The sequence below is a fragment of the Cinclus cinclus genome, chromosome 36, assembly GCF_963662255.1.
Source record: "Cinclus cinclus chromosome 36, bCinCin1.1, whole genome shotgun sequence".
Taxonomy (NCBI): domain Eukaryota; kingdom Metazoa; phylum Chordata; class Aves; order Passeriformes; family Cinclidae; genus Cinclus; species Cinclus cinclus.
Window position 1 is genome coordinate 949,037 of NC_085081.1, and position 11,172 is coordinate 960,208.

Here is an 11,172-nt window from a genome sequence, read left to right on the forward strand (position 1 = left end):
CCCCCCCCCCCCCCCCCCCAAATTAGGGAGTTTCACCCCAAAAATCTCGTTTTCAAGGCGTAAAATAACTCCAAAAATCGCATTTTTCTGCTTCAAAATCAACATTATGTATCCGAAACGAGCATTTCATCCCCAACTTCGCTTTTTCAGCCCCAAAAAAATCCTCATTTTTAACCCCAAAATCCCCATTTGAAACCCCAGGTCTTCCCCAAATTCCCATTTTTTCACCCCAAAGCCGCTCGTCGCATCCCTGAGCCCACTCTTGTACCCCAAATCTCCGCTTTTAACTCCCAAACTCTCCTTTTTCAGCCCCAAAACTCTCGATTTTTTTCCCAAATTCCTCATTTTTAGTCCCAAAATCGTCGCTTTTAATCCCAAACCCCTTCGCGCCGGCATCGCCCTTTTAAGAGCGGTCCCGGTAACGTTATCGCCGCTTTAAATTAAAAAAAAAAAAAAAAACAAAACACCATAGATGAGTCCTCCCGGATGCCCAGCGCGCCTCCAGTCCCCGCCCACTTCCGGCGGCGCTCCGCCCCACTTCCGCCTTTCTCACCTTTCCAAAATGGCGGCGCCCGCGCTGGAGCAGCTCCTCACGGAGCTCCTGGAGCCCGACAGCGCCGGGATTCGTCAGGTATCGGGAATTTGGGAAAATTTGGAAAATGTTTTGGGATTCCCGAGGGTTTATTTCAGATTTTTGAGCTTTTTCCAGGCCACGGCGAGGCTGCGGGAGGCGCTGGAGGAGCCCGAGACGGGTGAAGGCCTCGTGGTGCTGCTGAAGGAGGCGGAAAGGCCGCAGGTTTGGCGGGAATTTTGGGGAATTTTTGGGGGGTCCTGAGGGGATTTTGGGAGAAAATTTGGAATTTTTTGGGGTGGTCCTGAGGAGATCGGGGGAGAAATTTGGGACTTTGAAAAAATTGGCGGGAAATTTTGGGGATTTTTTTGGGGGGGGAATTTTAAGGGGATCCTTGAGGGGATTTCAGGGAATTTTGGGGGATCCTGAGGGAATTTTGAGAGAAATTTGAGGATTTGGGGGAATTTTGGGGGAATTTGTGGAATTTTAAAGGGGGTTTTGAGGGAATTTTAGGAGAATTTTTTGGGATTTTGAGGGAATTTGTGGGGGTATCCTGACGGGAATTGGGAGAAATTTGGGATTTTTGGAAATTTAGGAGGATCCTGAGGGGATTTTTAGGGAGTTTTGGCAGAAATTTGAGGATTTTTTGAGGGAATTTTGTGGGAAATTTTGAGATTTTGGGAGGTCCTGAGGAGAAATTTGGGATTTGGGGCAATTTTTTGGGGGAAATTTTGGGATTTTTGGGGGGTTTTGGTGAAGTTTGGGTGAATTTGGGGGATCCTGAGGAAATTTTGGGAGGAAATTTAAGGATTTTTTGGGGAATTTGGAGCATTTTGGGATTTCCAGATGTAATTTTTGGGGTGAATTTTGAGAATTTTGGGGTTCCAAGGTGAATATTTTGGGAATTTTGGGGTTCCTAGGTAGAATTTTGGGAATTTTGGGGTTCCCGGGTCGATTTTTTGCAATTTTCTGGTTCCCAGATGGAATTTTTGGGGTGAATTTTGTCAATTTTGGTGATTCCCGGGTGGAATTTTTTTTGGAATTTTGGCCGTTTTGGGGTCCCAAGGTGGAATTTTGGGAATTCTGGGGTTCCCGGGTGCAATTTTTTGGGTTAATTTTGAACATTTTGGGGTTCCCAGGTCCGACATTTGGCGGCCATTTTGCTGCGGAAGCTCCTGCGGAAACTCCCTGATGATTTGATTGACAGGTGGGCGGGGCCCGGGCCCCGTTGGAATCAATGGGAGGGGGCGTGGTATGGGAAGAGGGGTGGAGCTTCGGCCCCATTGGACTAAATGGGAGGGGGCGTGGCCAGAACACCATTGAAATAAATGGGAGGAGGCGTGGCTTAGGGAAAATAGGCGGAGCTTCATCCCCTTTGGAATCAATGTGAGGGGCGTGGTTTATGGGAAAGGGGCGGGGCTTTTCAACGCCATTGGAATCAATGGAAGGGGGCGTGACCAGATCCCCATTGGAATCACTGGGAGGGGGCGGGGCTTGGGCTGCATTGGAGTCAATGGGAGGAGGCGTGGTTTAGGGAAAATGGGCGGAGCTTCAGCTCCATTGGAATCAATGGAAGGGGGCGTGGCTTGAGGTTTGGGGTTGAAAATTGGGGAATTCAAAGAGAAAATTGGTTTTAAATAATGATTGACGTTAATTGGAGAGGGGTGGGGCTTAAGATTTGGCCTCTTGGGGGTGTGGCTTGGCCATATATGGTAAAGGGGTGGGGTTTAACTATATGGCAAAGGGTAGGGCTTAACCATATATGGTAAAGGGGTGGGGTTAGACCATATTTGGTAAAGGGGTGGGGTTTAATATGGGGAAGAAAGGGCGGAGCTTCCACCTAGGGTAAAAGAAGTGGGGTCTAACCATATATGGAAAAGGGGGCGTGGTTTAACTATATATGGCGAGGGGCGGGTTTCTTCCCTATATGGTCAAAGGGGCGTGGCTAACGCTGGCCACGCCCCTTCCAGGCTCCCCCAAGCCGTGGTCGAGGCCTTGGAGCGCGACAACGAGTGAGTGGGGATTGCCCAAAATGTCCCAAAATGTCCCAAAATGTCCCAAAATTGGGGCAGGGCTGCGGTGGGGGAGGGGCGGGAGAAATCGGGGAAAAAAATGGGAATTTTTGTGGGGGGGGAATTTTGGGGGAATTTTGTTTTGTTTTTTTTTTTTTTTTTTCCCCCCCTCCCCCCAGTGTCTCGAGCTGGGGGTCCCTGGCTCAGCTCGGGGCGCGGCTGCTGCTCCTGGGGGGACCCAAATTTTGGGAACCGATGGAGAAATGGATGCGGGAGGCAGCGAGGGAGCCCCAAAAAATGGAGGTGAGGTCCCCAAAAGTACAAAAAAAAAAAAAAAAACCAAAAAATCGCCAAAAAATCCCCAAAAAAATCCCCAAAAATACCCCCCCCAAAAAAATCCCCAAAAATACCCCCCCAAAAAAAATCCCCAAAATATGCCCAAAAAGTCCCTATAAAATCCCCAAAAATCTCCAAAAAATCCCCAAAAAATCCCTAAAAATCCACAAAAATCCACAAAAATTCCCCAAAAATCCCCCAAAAATACCCAAAAAATCCTCAAAAAATCCTCAAAAAATCCCCAAAAAATCCCAAAAAATCTCAAAAATCCCCAAAAAATCTCCCAAAAATCCCAAAAAAATCCCCCAAAAAATCCCCAAAAACCCCCAAAAATCCCCAAAAAATCCCCAATAAATGCCCAATAAATGCCCAAAAATCCCCCAAAAAATCCCCAAAAAATCCCCAAAAATCCCCAAAAATCCCCAAAAAATCCCCAAGAATCCCAAAAAATCCCAAAAATCCCCAAAAAATACCCAAAAAATACCCAAAAAATTCTCAAAAAATCCCCAAAAAATCCCAAAAAATCTCAAAAATCCCCAAAAAATCCCCAAAAAATCCCAAAAATCCCCAAAAAATCCCCAAAAAATCCCAAAAATCCCCAAAAAATCCCAAAAATCCCCAAAAAATCCCCAGAAAATCCCAAAAATCCCCAAAAAATCCCCAAAAATCCCCAAAAAATCCCCAAAAACCCCCAAAAATCCCCAAAAAATCCCCAATAAATGCCCAATAAATGCCCAAAAATCCCCCAAAAAATCCCCAAAAATCACCAAAAATCCTCCAAAAATCCCCAAGAATCCCAAAAAATCTCAAAAATCCCCAAAAAATACCCAAAAAATCCCAAAAATCCCCAAAAAATCCCAAAAATCCCCAAAAACCCCCCAAAAACCCCAAAAAATCCCCAAAAATCCCCAAAAATCCCCAAAAAATCCCCAAAAAATCCCCAAAAAATCCCCGAAAATCCCCAAAAACCCCCCAAAAACCCCAAAAAATCCCCAAAAAATCCCCAAAAATCCCCATTTCTTCCCAAACCTTTTCAATTTTTCATTCCTGACCCCGACCTTGCTCCTTCTCTCCCTTTTTTTTCCCCCCTCAGGGAGCGCTGCGGTTCCTGGGCGTGGCCGCGGGCGTGGCCGGCCCCGCCCTTTCCGGTTGTGGCCCCGCCCCTCTGACGCTGCTGAGGGCGGGGCTTGGAGCTGGGAAGGGCGCGGGAACGCTGGGAGCGGCACTGGGAGCACTGGGAGCACTGGTGGGAGCCGGGGGAGGGGTGAGTGAGGGCAGCACTTCAGCCCAAATTCGACACGGGGCTTTTCCACCCCAAAATTTGGGAATTTTCATTCCAAAATTTGGGATTTTTCACCCCAAAATTTGAAATTTTTTCACCCAAAATTTGGGATTTTTCACCCCAAAATTTGGGAATTTTCACCCCAAAATTTGGGATTTTTCACCCAAAATTTGAGGATTTTTCACCCCAAAATTTGAGGATTTTTCACCCCAAAACTTCAAACTTTTTCACCCAAAATTTGGGATTTTTCATTCCAAAATTTGGGATTTTTCACCCAAAATTTGAGGATTTTTCACCCCAAAATTTGAGGATTTTTCACCCCAAAACTTCAAACTTTTTCACCCCAAAATTTGAGTTTTTTTCACCCAAAATTTGAGGAGTTTTGACACAAAATTTGGGATTTTTCACCCCAAAATTTCAAATTTTTTTCATCCCAAAATTTGAGGAGTTATGACCCAAAATTTGGGATTTTTCACCCTAAAATTTGAAATTTTTTCCCTCAAAATTTGGGATTTTTCACCCCAAAATTTCAAATTTTTTCACCCAAAATTTGAGGATTTTTCATCCCAAAATTTGAGGATTTTTCATCCCAAAATTTGGGATTTTTTCATCCCAAAATTTGGGATTTTTCATTCCAAAATTTGGGATTTTTCACCCCAATATTTGAGTTTTTTTCACCCAAAATTTGAGGAGTTTTGACACAAAATTTGGGATTTTTCACCCCAAAATTTCAAATTTTTTTCACCCAAAATTTGAGGAGTTATGACCCAAAATTTGGGATTTTTCACCCTAAAATTTGAAATTTTTTCCCTCAAAATTTGGGATTTTTCACCCCAAAATTTCAAATTTTTTCACCCAAAATTTGAGGATTTTTCATCCCAAAATTTGAGGATTTTTCATCCCAAAATTTGGGATTTTTTCATCCCAAAATTTGGGATTTTTCACCCCAAAATTTGGGATTTTTCACCCCAAAATTTCAAACTTTTTCACCCAAAATTTGGGATTTTTCACCCCAAAATTTGAGGATTTTTCATCCCAAAATTTGGGATTTTTTCATCCCAAAATTTGGGATTTTTCACCCCAAAATTTGGGATTTTTACACCCAAAATTTGGGATTTTTCATCCCAAAATTTGGGATTTTTCATTCCAAAATTTGGGATTTTTCACACCAAAATTTGAGGATTTTTCACCCCAAAATTTGAGGATTTTTCACCCCAAAACTTCAAACTTTTTCACCCCAAAATTTGAGTTTTTTTCACCCAAAATTTGAGGAGTTTTGACACAAAATTTGGGATTTTTCACCCCAAAATTTCAAATTTTTTTCATCCCAAAATTTGAGGATTTTTCATCCCAAAATTTGAGGATTTTTCATCCCAAAATTTGGGATTTTTCACCCCAAAATTTGGGATTTTTCACCCCAAAATTTCAAACTTTTTCACCCAAAATTTGGGATTTTTCACCCCAAAATTTGGGAATTTTCACCCAAAATTTGGGATTTTTCACCACAAAATTTGGGATTTTTTCATCCCAAAATTTGAGGATTTTTGACCCCAAATTTTAAATTTTTACACCGAAAATTTGAGGAGTTTTCACCTAAAATTTGAGGATTTTTGACCCGAAATCTGAAATTTTTGTCCCAAAATTTGGGATTTTTCACCCAAAATTTGGGATTTTTCATCCCAAAATATGGGAATTTTCACCCAAAATTTGGGAATTTTCATTCCAAAATTTGGGATTTTTCACCCCAAAATTTGACATTTTTCACCCCAAAATTTCAAACTTTTACACCCAAAATTTGGGATTTTTCACCCAAAATTTGAAAAATTTTCACCCAAAATTTGAGGCTTTTGACCCAAAATTACCCCGAAAATTTGGGATTTTTGACACAAATTTCAGGATTTTCCCCCCAAGTTTCAGGATTTTTTTCCCCAAAATTTGAGGATTTTTGACGCAAAATTGCCTGAAAATTTGGGATTTTTAACCCAAGTTTCGGGATTTTTTTCCCCAAAATTTGGGATTTTTGACCCAAAATTGCCCGAAAATTTGGGATTTTTGACCCAAGTTTAGGGATTTTTTTCCCCAAAATTTGGGATTTTTGACCGAAATTTCACAATTTTTCCCCCCAAAATTTGGGATTTTCACCCAAATTTTGAAATTTTTTTCACACCAAAATTTGAGGATTTTTGACCTAAAATTGCCCCCAAATTTGGGATTTTTGACCCAAATTTTGGGATTGTTGACCCAAATTTTGAAATTTTTTTCACCCAAAATTCGAGGATTTTTGACCCAAAATTGCCTCAAAATTTGGGATTTTTGACCCAGGATTTGGGATTTTTTTCCCCAAAATTTGGGATTTTTGACACAAATTTCAGGATTTTTTTCCCCCAAAATTTGGGATTTTTGACCCAAATTTCGGGATTTTCCTCCCCAAAATTTGGGATTTTTGACCCACATTTCAGGATTTTTTCCCCAAAAATTTGGGATTTTCACCCAAATTTTGAAATTTTTTTCACACCCAAATTTGAGGATTTTTGACCGAAAATTGTCCCAAATTTCAGGATTTTTTTCCCCCCAAGTTTTGGGATTTTTTTCCCCCAAAATTTGGAATTTTTGACCCAAATTTCAGGATTTTTTCCACCCAAATTTCAGGATTTTTTCCCCCAAATTTCGGGATTTTTGACCCAAATTTCAGGATTTTTTTTCCCCCAAGTTTTGGGATTTTTTCCCCCAAAATTTGGGATTTTTGACCCAAATTTCAGGATTTTTTCCCCAAAATTTGGAATTTTTGACCCAAATTTCAGGATTTTTCCCCCCAAATTTCGGGATTTTTTTCCTCCCAATTTCCAATTTCTCCCATTAATGAATTTTTGGGGTTTTTTGCCCGATTTTGGGGTTTTTTTTTGCCCCAGGTTTGGCTGCGTTCGCTGCTGCCGGAGGCGCTCGGGGCCCTGCGGGAGCTGCTGCGCTCGGAGCAGGTGGAATTTGGGGAGAATTCCGGGGAATTTGGGCAAATTGGGGGGGGTGGGGAAAACGGGGGGAAATTGGGGGGAAAAATTGGGGGAAAATTGGGAAAAATTGCGGGAAAAAATGGGGGAAAAAAATGGAAAAATTTGGGAAGAAAAGGGGGAAAATTGGGTAAAAATGGGGAAAAAATTGGGGGAAAATTGGGAAAAAGTTGGGGGGAAAATTTGGGGGAAAATGGGGAAAAAATTGGGGGAAAATGGGGAAAAAATGGGGAAAATTGGGGGGAAAATTGGGGGGAAAATGGGGAAAAATCGGGGAAAAAATGGGAAAATTTGGGGAAAAAATGGGGAAAATTGGGGGAAAAATTGGGAAAAAATGGGGGGAAATTGGGAAAAAGTTGGGGGTAAAAATGGGAAAAATTGCGGGAAAAAATGGGGAAGAAAATGGAAAAATTTGGGAAGAAAAGGGGGAAAATTGGATAAAAATGGGGAAAAAATTGGGGAAAATTGGGAAAAAGTTGGGGGGAAAATGGGGAAAAATTGGGGGAAATTGGGGGGAAAATGGGGAAAAAAATGGAAAAAATTAGGTAAAAATGGGGAAAAAATTGGGGGAAAATTGGAAAAAGTTGGGGGAAAAATGGGGAAAAAGTGGGGAAAAAAAAGAAAAAAATTGGGTAAAAATGGGGAAAAAATGGGGAAAATTGGGGGGAAAATGGGGAAAAATTGAGGGAAAATTGGGAAAAAGTTGGGGGGAAATGGAAAAATTTGGAAAAAATGGGGAAAATTGGGAAAAACATGGGGGGAAAAAATGGGGAGAATTTGGGGAAAAAATGGGGAAAAATTGGGTAAAATTGGGAAAAAATGGGGGGAAATGGAGAAAACCTTGGGGGGAAAAATGGAGAAAAAATGGGGAAAAAATTGGGTAAAAATGGGGAAAAATTCGGGGGGAAATGGGGGAAAATTGGGAAAAATTGGGGGAAAATGGGGGAAAAATTGGGATGAGAATGAAGAAAAAATGGGGGAAATTTGGGGGAAAAATTGGGTGAAAATTGGGGTAAAAATGAGGAAAAATTGGGGGAAAATTGGGGAAACGTTGGTGGGAAAATGGGGAAAAAAATGGGAAAAATTGGGAAAAAATGGGGAGGAAATTGGGTAAAAATGGGGGAAAAAATTGGGAGAATTGGGGAGAAAATGGGGAAAAATCGGGGAAAAAATTGGGTAAAAATGGGGAAAAATTGGGATGAGAATGAGGAAAAAATGTGGAAAATTGGGTAAAAATGAGGGAAAAAAATGGGAAAATTTGGGGAAAAATGGGGGAAATTGGGTAAAAATGGGGAAAAATTGGGGGGAAATTGGGAAAAGTTGGGGGAATTGGGGAAAATTTTGGAAAAAATGGGGAAAATTGGGAAAAACATGGGGGGAAAAATTGGGAAAATTGGGGGAAAATGGGGAGAAATTGGGGAAAGAATTGGGAATTGGAAATTTGGTGTAAATTGGGGAAAATGTTTGGGGGATAAATTGGAAAATTGGGAATTTTTGGGGAAAAGGAATTTTGGAAATTGGGGTTTTTTTGGAATTGGGGGGAATTTTGGGGTAAATGGGGATTTTGTTGGGGAAAATTTGGGAATTTGGGGGAAAATTGAAAAATTTGGGGGGAAATTGGGGAAAATTTGGGGTTAAATGGGGGAATTTCAGAAAATTTGAGGGAATTTTGAAGAAAATTGGGAAAAATCGGAAAATTTTGGGGCTAAATGGGAAAATTTGGGGGAAAAAGGGGAAATTTGGGGATAAATTGTGGAAATTGGAAGAATTTTTAGGAATTTGGGGTTAAATGGAGAAAAAAAAAGGGAAATTTTGTGGAAAAATGGTCAAAAATTGGGGAAGATTTTGGGTAAAAATGGGAAAATTTGGGGGGAAAATGGAGGAAAGTTTTGGGGGGATTTGGGGCTAAAAAGGATAAATTTAGGGGGAATTTGGGGTTGAAATTTTGGAGAAATTCAGTAAAAATTTGTGTTAGAACGGGGAAATTTGGAGGGAATTTTAGGTGGATTTTAGGAAAATTTGGGGCTAAAAAGGGGAAATTTTGAGGCTAAAAGAGAAAATTTGGGTAAAATGTGGGGCAGAATTTGGGGAAGTTTTGGGGAAATTTGAGGAAAATTGGGGTTAAATTTGAAAGATTTTCGGGTAAAATGGGAAATTGGGGGGCTAAGATTGGGAAAATGGGGGGGAATTGAGGAAATTTGGGGGAAATTTGTGGCTAAATGGGTGAATGTTCAATTTGGGGAGAATTTGGGGGAAATTTGTGAAATTTGGGGCTAAAATGAGGAATTTGGGGATGAATTTTGGGAATTTTTCAGGTCAGGTCGGTGCTGACGCTTGGAGGTTCTGGATGAATTTTGGAAGCCAATCTGAATCCTGATCTCACACCTTAAGCCATGGTGGAGTTTTGCCTCGAGGTAAGACCAAAAAAAATTTGTCAATTTTTCATCCCCAAAAAAAATTCTGGGAATTTTCAGACCAAAATTCAAATTTTTAGCCCCGAAAATTGCGTGACATCAGGTCTACCCATTTGACGTGAATGGGGATTTTAAGGGATGCCAGGTCTACCCATTGAAGGGAATGCCGAATATTTGGGATACCAGGTCTACCCATGTGACGTGAATGGGGATTTTAAGGGCTACCATGTCTACCCATTGAAGGGAATGTGCAATATTTGGGATGCCAGGTCTACCCATTGGATGGAATGTGGAATATTTGGGATACCAGGTCTACCCGTTGAAGTGAATGTGTAATATTTGGGATACCAGGTCTACCCATTGAAGTGAATGTGGATATTTGGGATGCCAGGTCTACCCATTAACGTGACAAACGCAGGGACATCAGGTCTACTTTAAAAATGGAGAAAATGAAGAACACCAGGTCTACCCGTCGATAGACTTTAGTGACACCAGGTCTACCTCAGTGTTTGTAGGGTTACCAGGTCTCCCCATTGGAGACTTTAGGGACACTAGGTCTACCCCGGCTTAAAAAATAGAAAGTGGATTAAAGCCACCAGCTCTATCTGTTGGTAAGGCTTGATTGGGAAGGGTCACTGGGTAAACTGGGAGCACTGGGGGAAGGAACTGGAACCACTGGAAGGAAAACTGGAAAGGGTAGATCAGTATTCAGAGACACCAGGTATACCCCAAACGAGCAATTTCAGGACATCAAGTCTACCTACTTAATGCAATGGGGATTTTAAGGCCATCAGGTCTATCCATTTAAAAGGTAACTCCGGGGCTAAAACAGTGACATTTTGGGAAAAAATGGGGAGCATTTTGGGGTTAAAATGGGGACATTTGAAAAAAACATGGAGCTAAAATGGAAGCGTTTGGGAAAAATTTTGGGCTGAAAGTGAGAAAATCTACCCATTGACTTCAGTTGGGGTTTTAGAAACATCAGGTCTACCCATCAAACAATGTAATATTTGGGCTCAACAGTCTACCCATAAAAGAAGGGGGGTATGGCCACCAGGTCTACCCCATCTAGAAATCCATTGACAGCATTTTAGGGACACCAGGTCTACCTGTTAGGCAATGTAGTATTTAGGGCAAACAGGTCTACCCGTAGATGGAAATAAGGATTTTTGGGACAATTTCTGGGATTTTTGGAGACAATTCCCGGAGCTTCCCTGCAGATTTTTGAAAATTTTCCCTGCAGGTGGCCGGGGACGAGTGCAGGAGTGACACTGTGAGAGTTCGGGCACTGGGAACGCTGACATTGCTGGCACAGAGGAGACCCAGGGTGAGACTGGAGGGACTGGGATGGAACTGGGAAGGGCTGGGAGGGAAGTGGGAAGGAATGGGAGAGACTGGGAGGAACAGGGATGGAATGGGAGGGACTGGGACAGAACAGGGATGGACTGGGAGGGACTGCGAGGGACTGGGAGAGACTGGGAGGGAACAGGGATGGAATGGGAGGGACTGGGACAGAACAGGGATGGACTGGGAGGGACTGCGAGGGACTGGG

General features: G+C 41.9%; 1 protein-coding gene across 1 annotated transcript; it reads left to right on the plus strand.

Moving 5' to 3' along the window:
- Positions 1–66: 66 nt before the first annotated feature.
- LOC134055885 (uncharacterized) lies at positions 67–9,557 on the plus strand. The gene is made up of 8 exons (XM_062512355.1): positions 67–631; positions 710–796; positions 1,711–1,778; positions 2,542–2,583; positions 2,763–2,886; positions 4,013–4,183; positions 7,111–7,176; positions 9,522–9,557. Exons 1-8 carry the CDS (start codon positions 473–475, stop codon positions 9,555–9,557), a joined length of 753 nt encoding a protein of 250 aa, XP_062368339.1. The 5' UTR covers positions 67–472.
- The last annotated feature ends 1,615 nt before the right edge of the window (positions 9,558–11,172 follow it).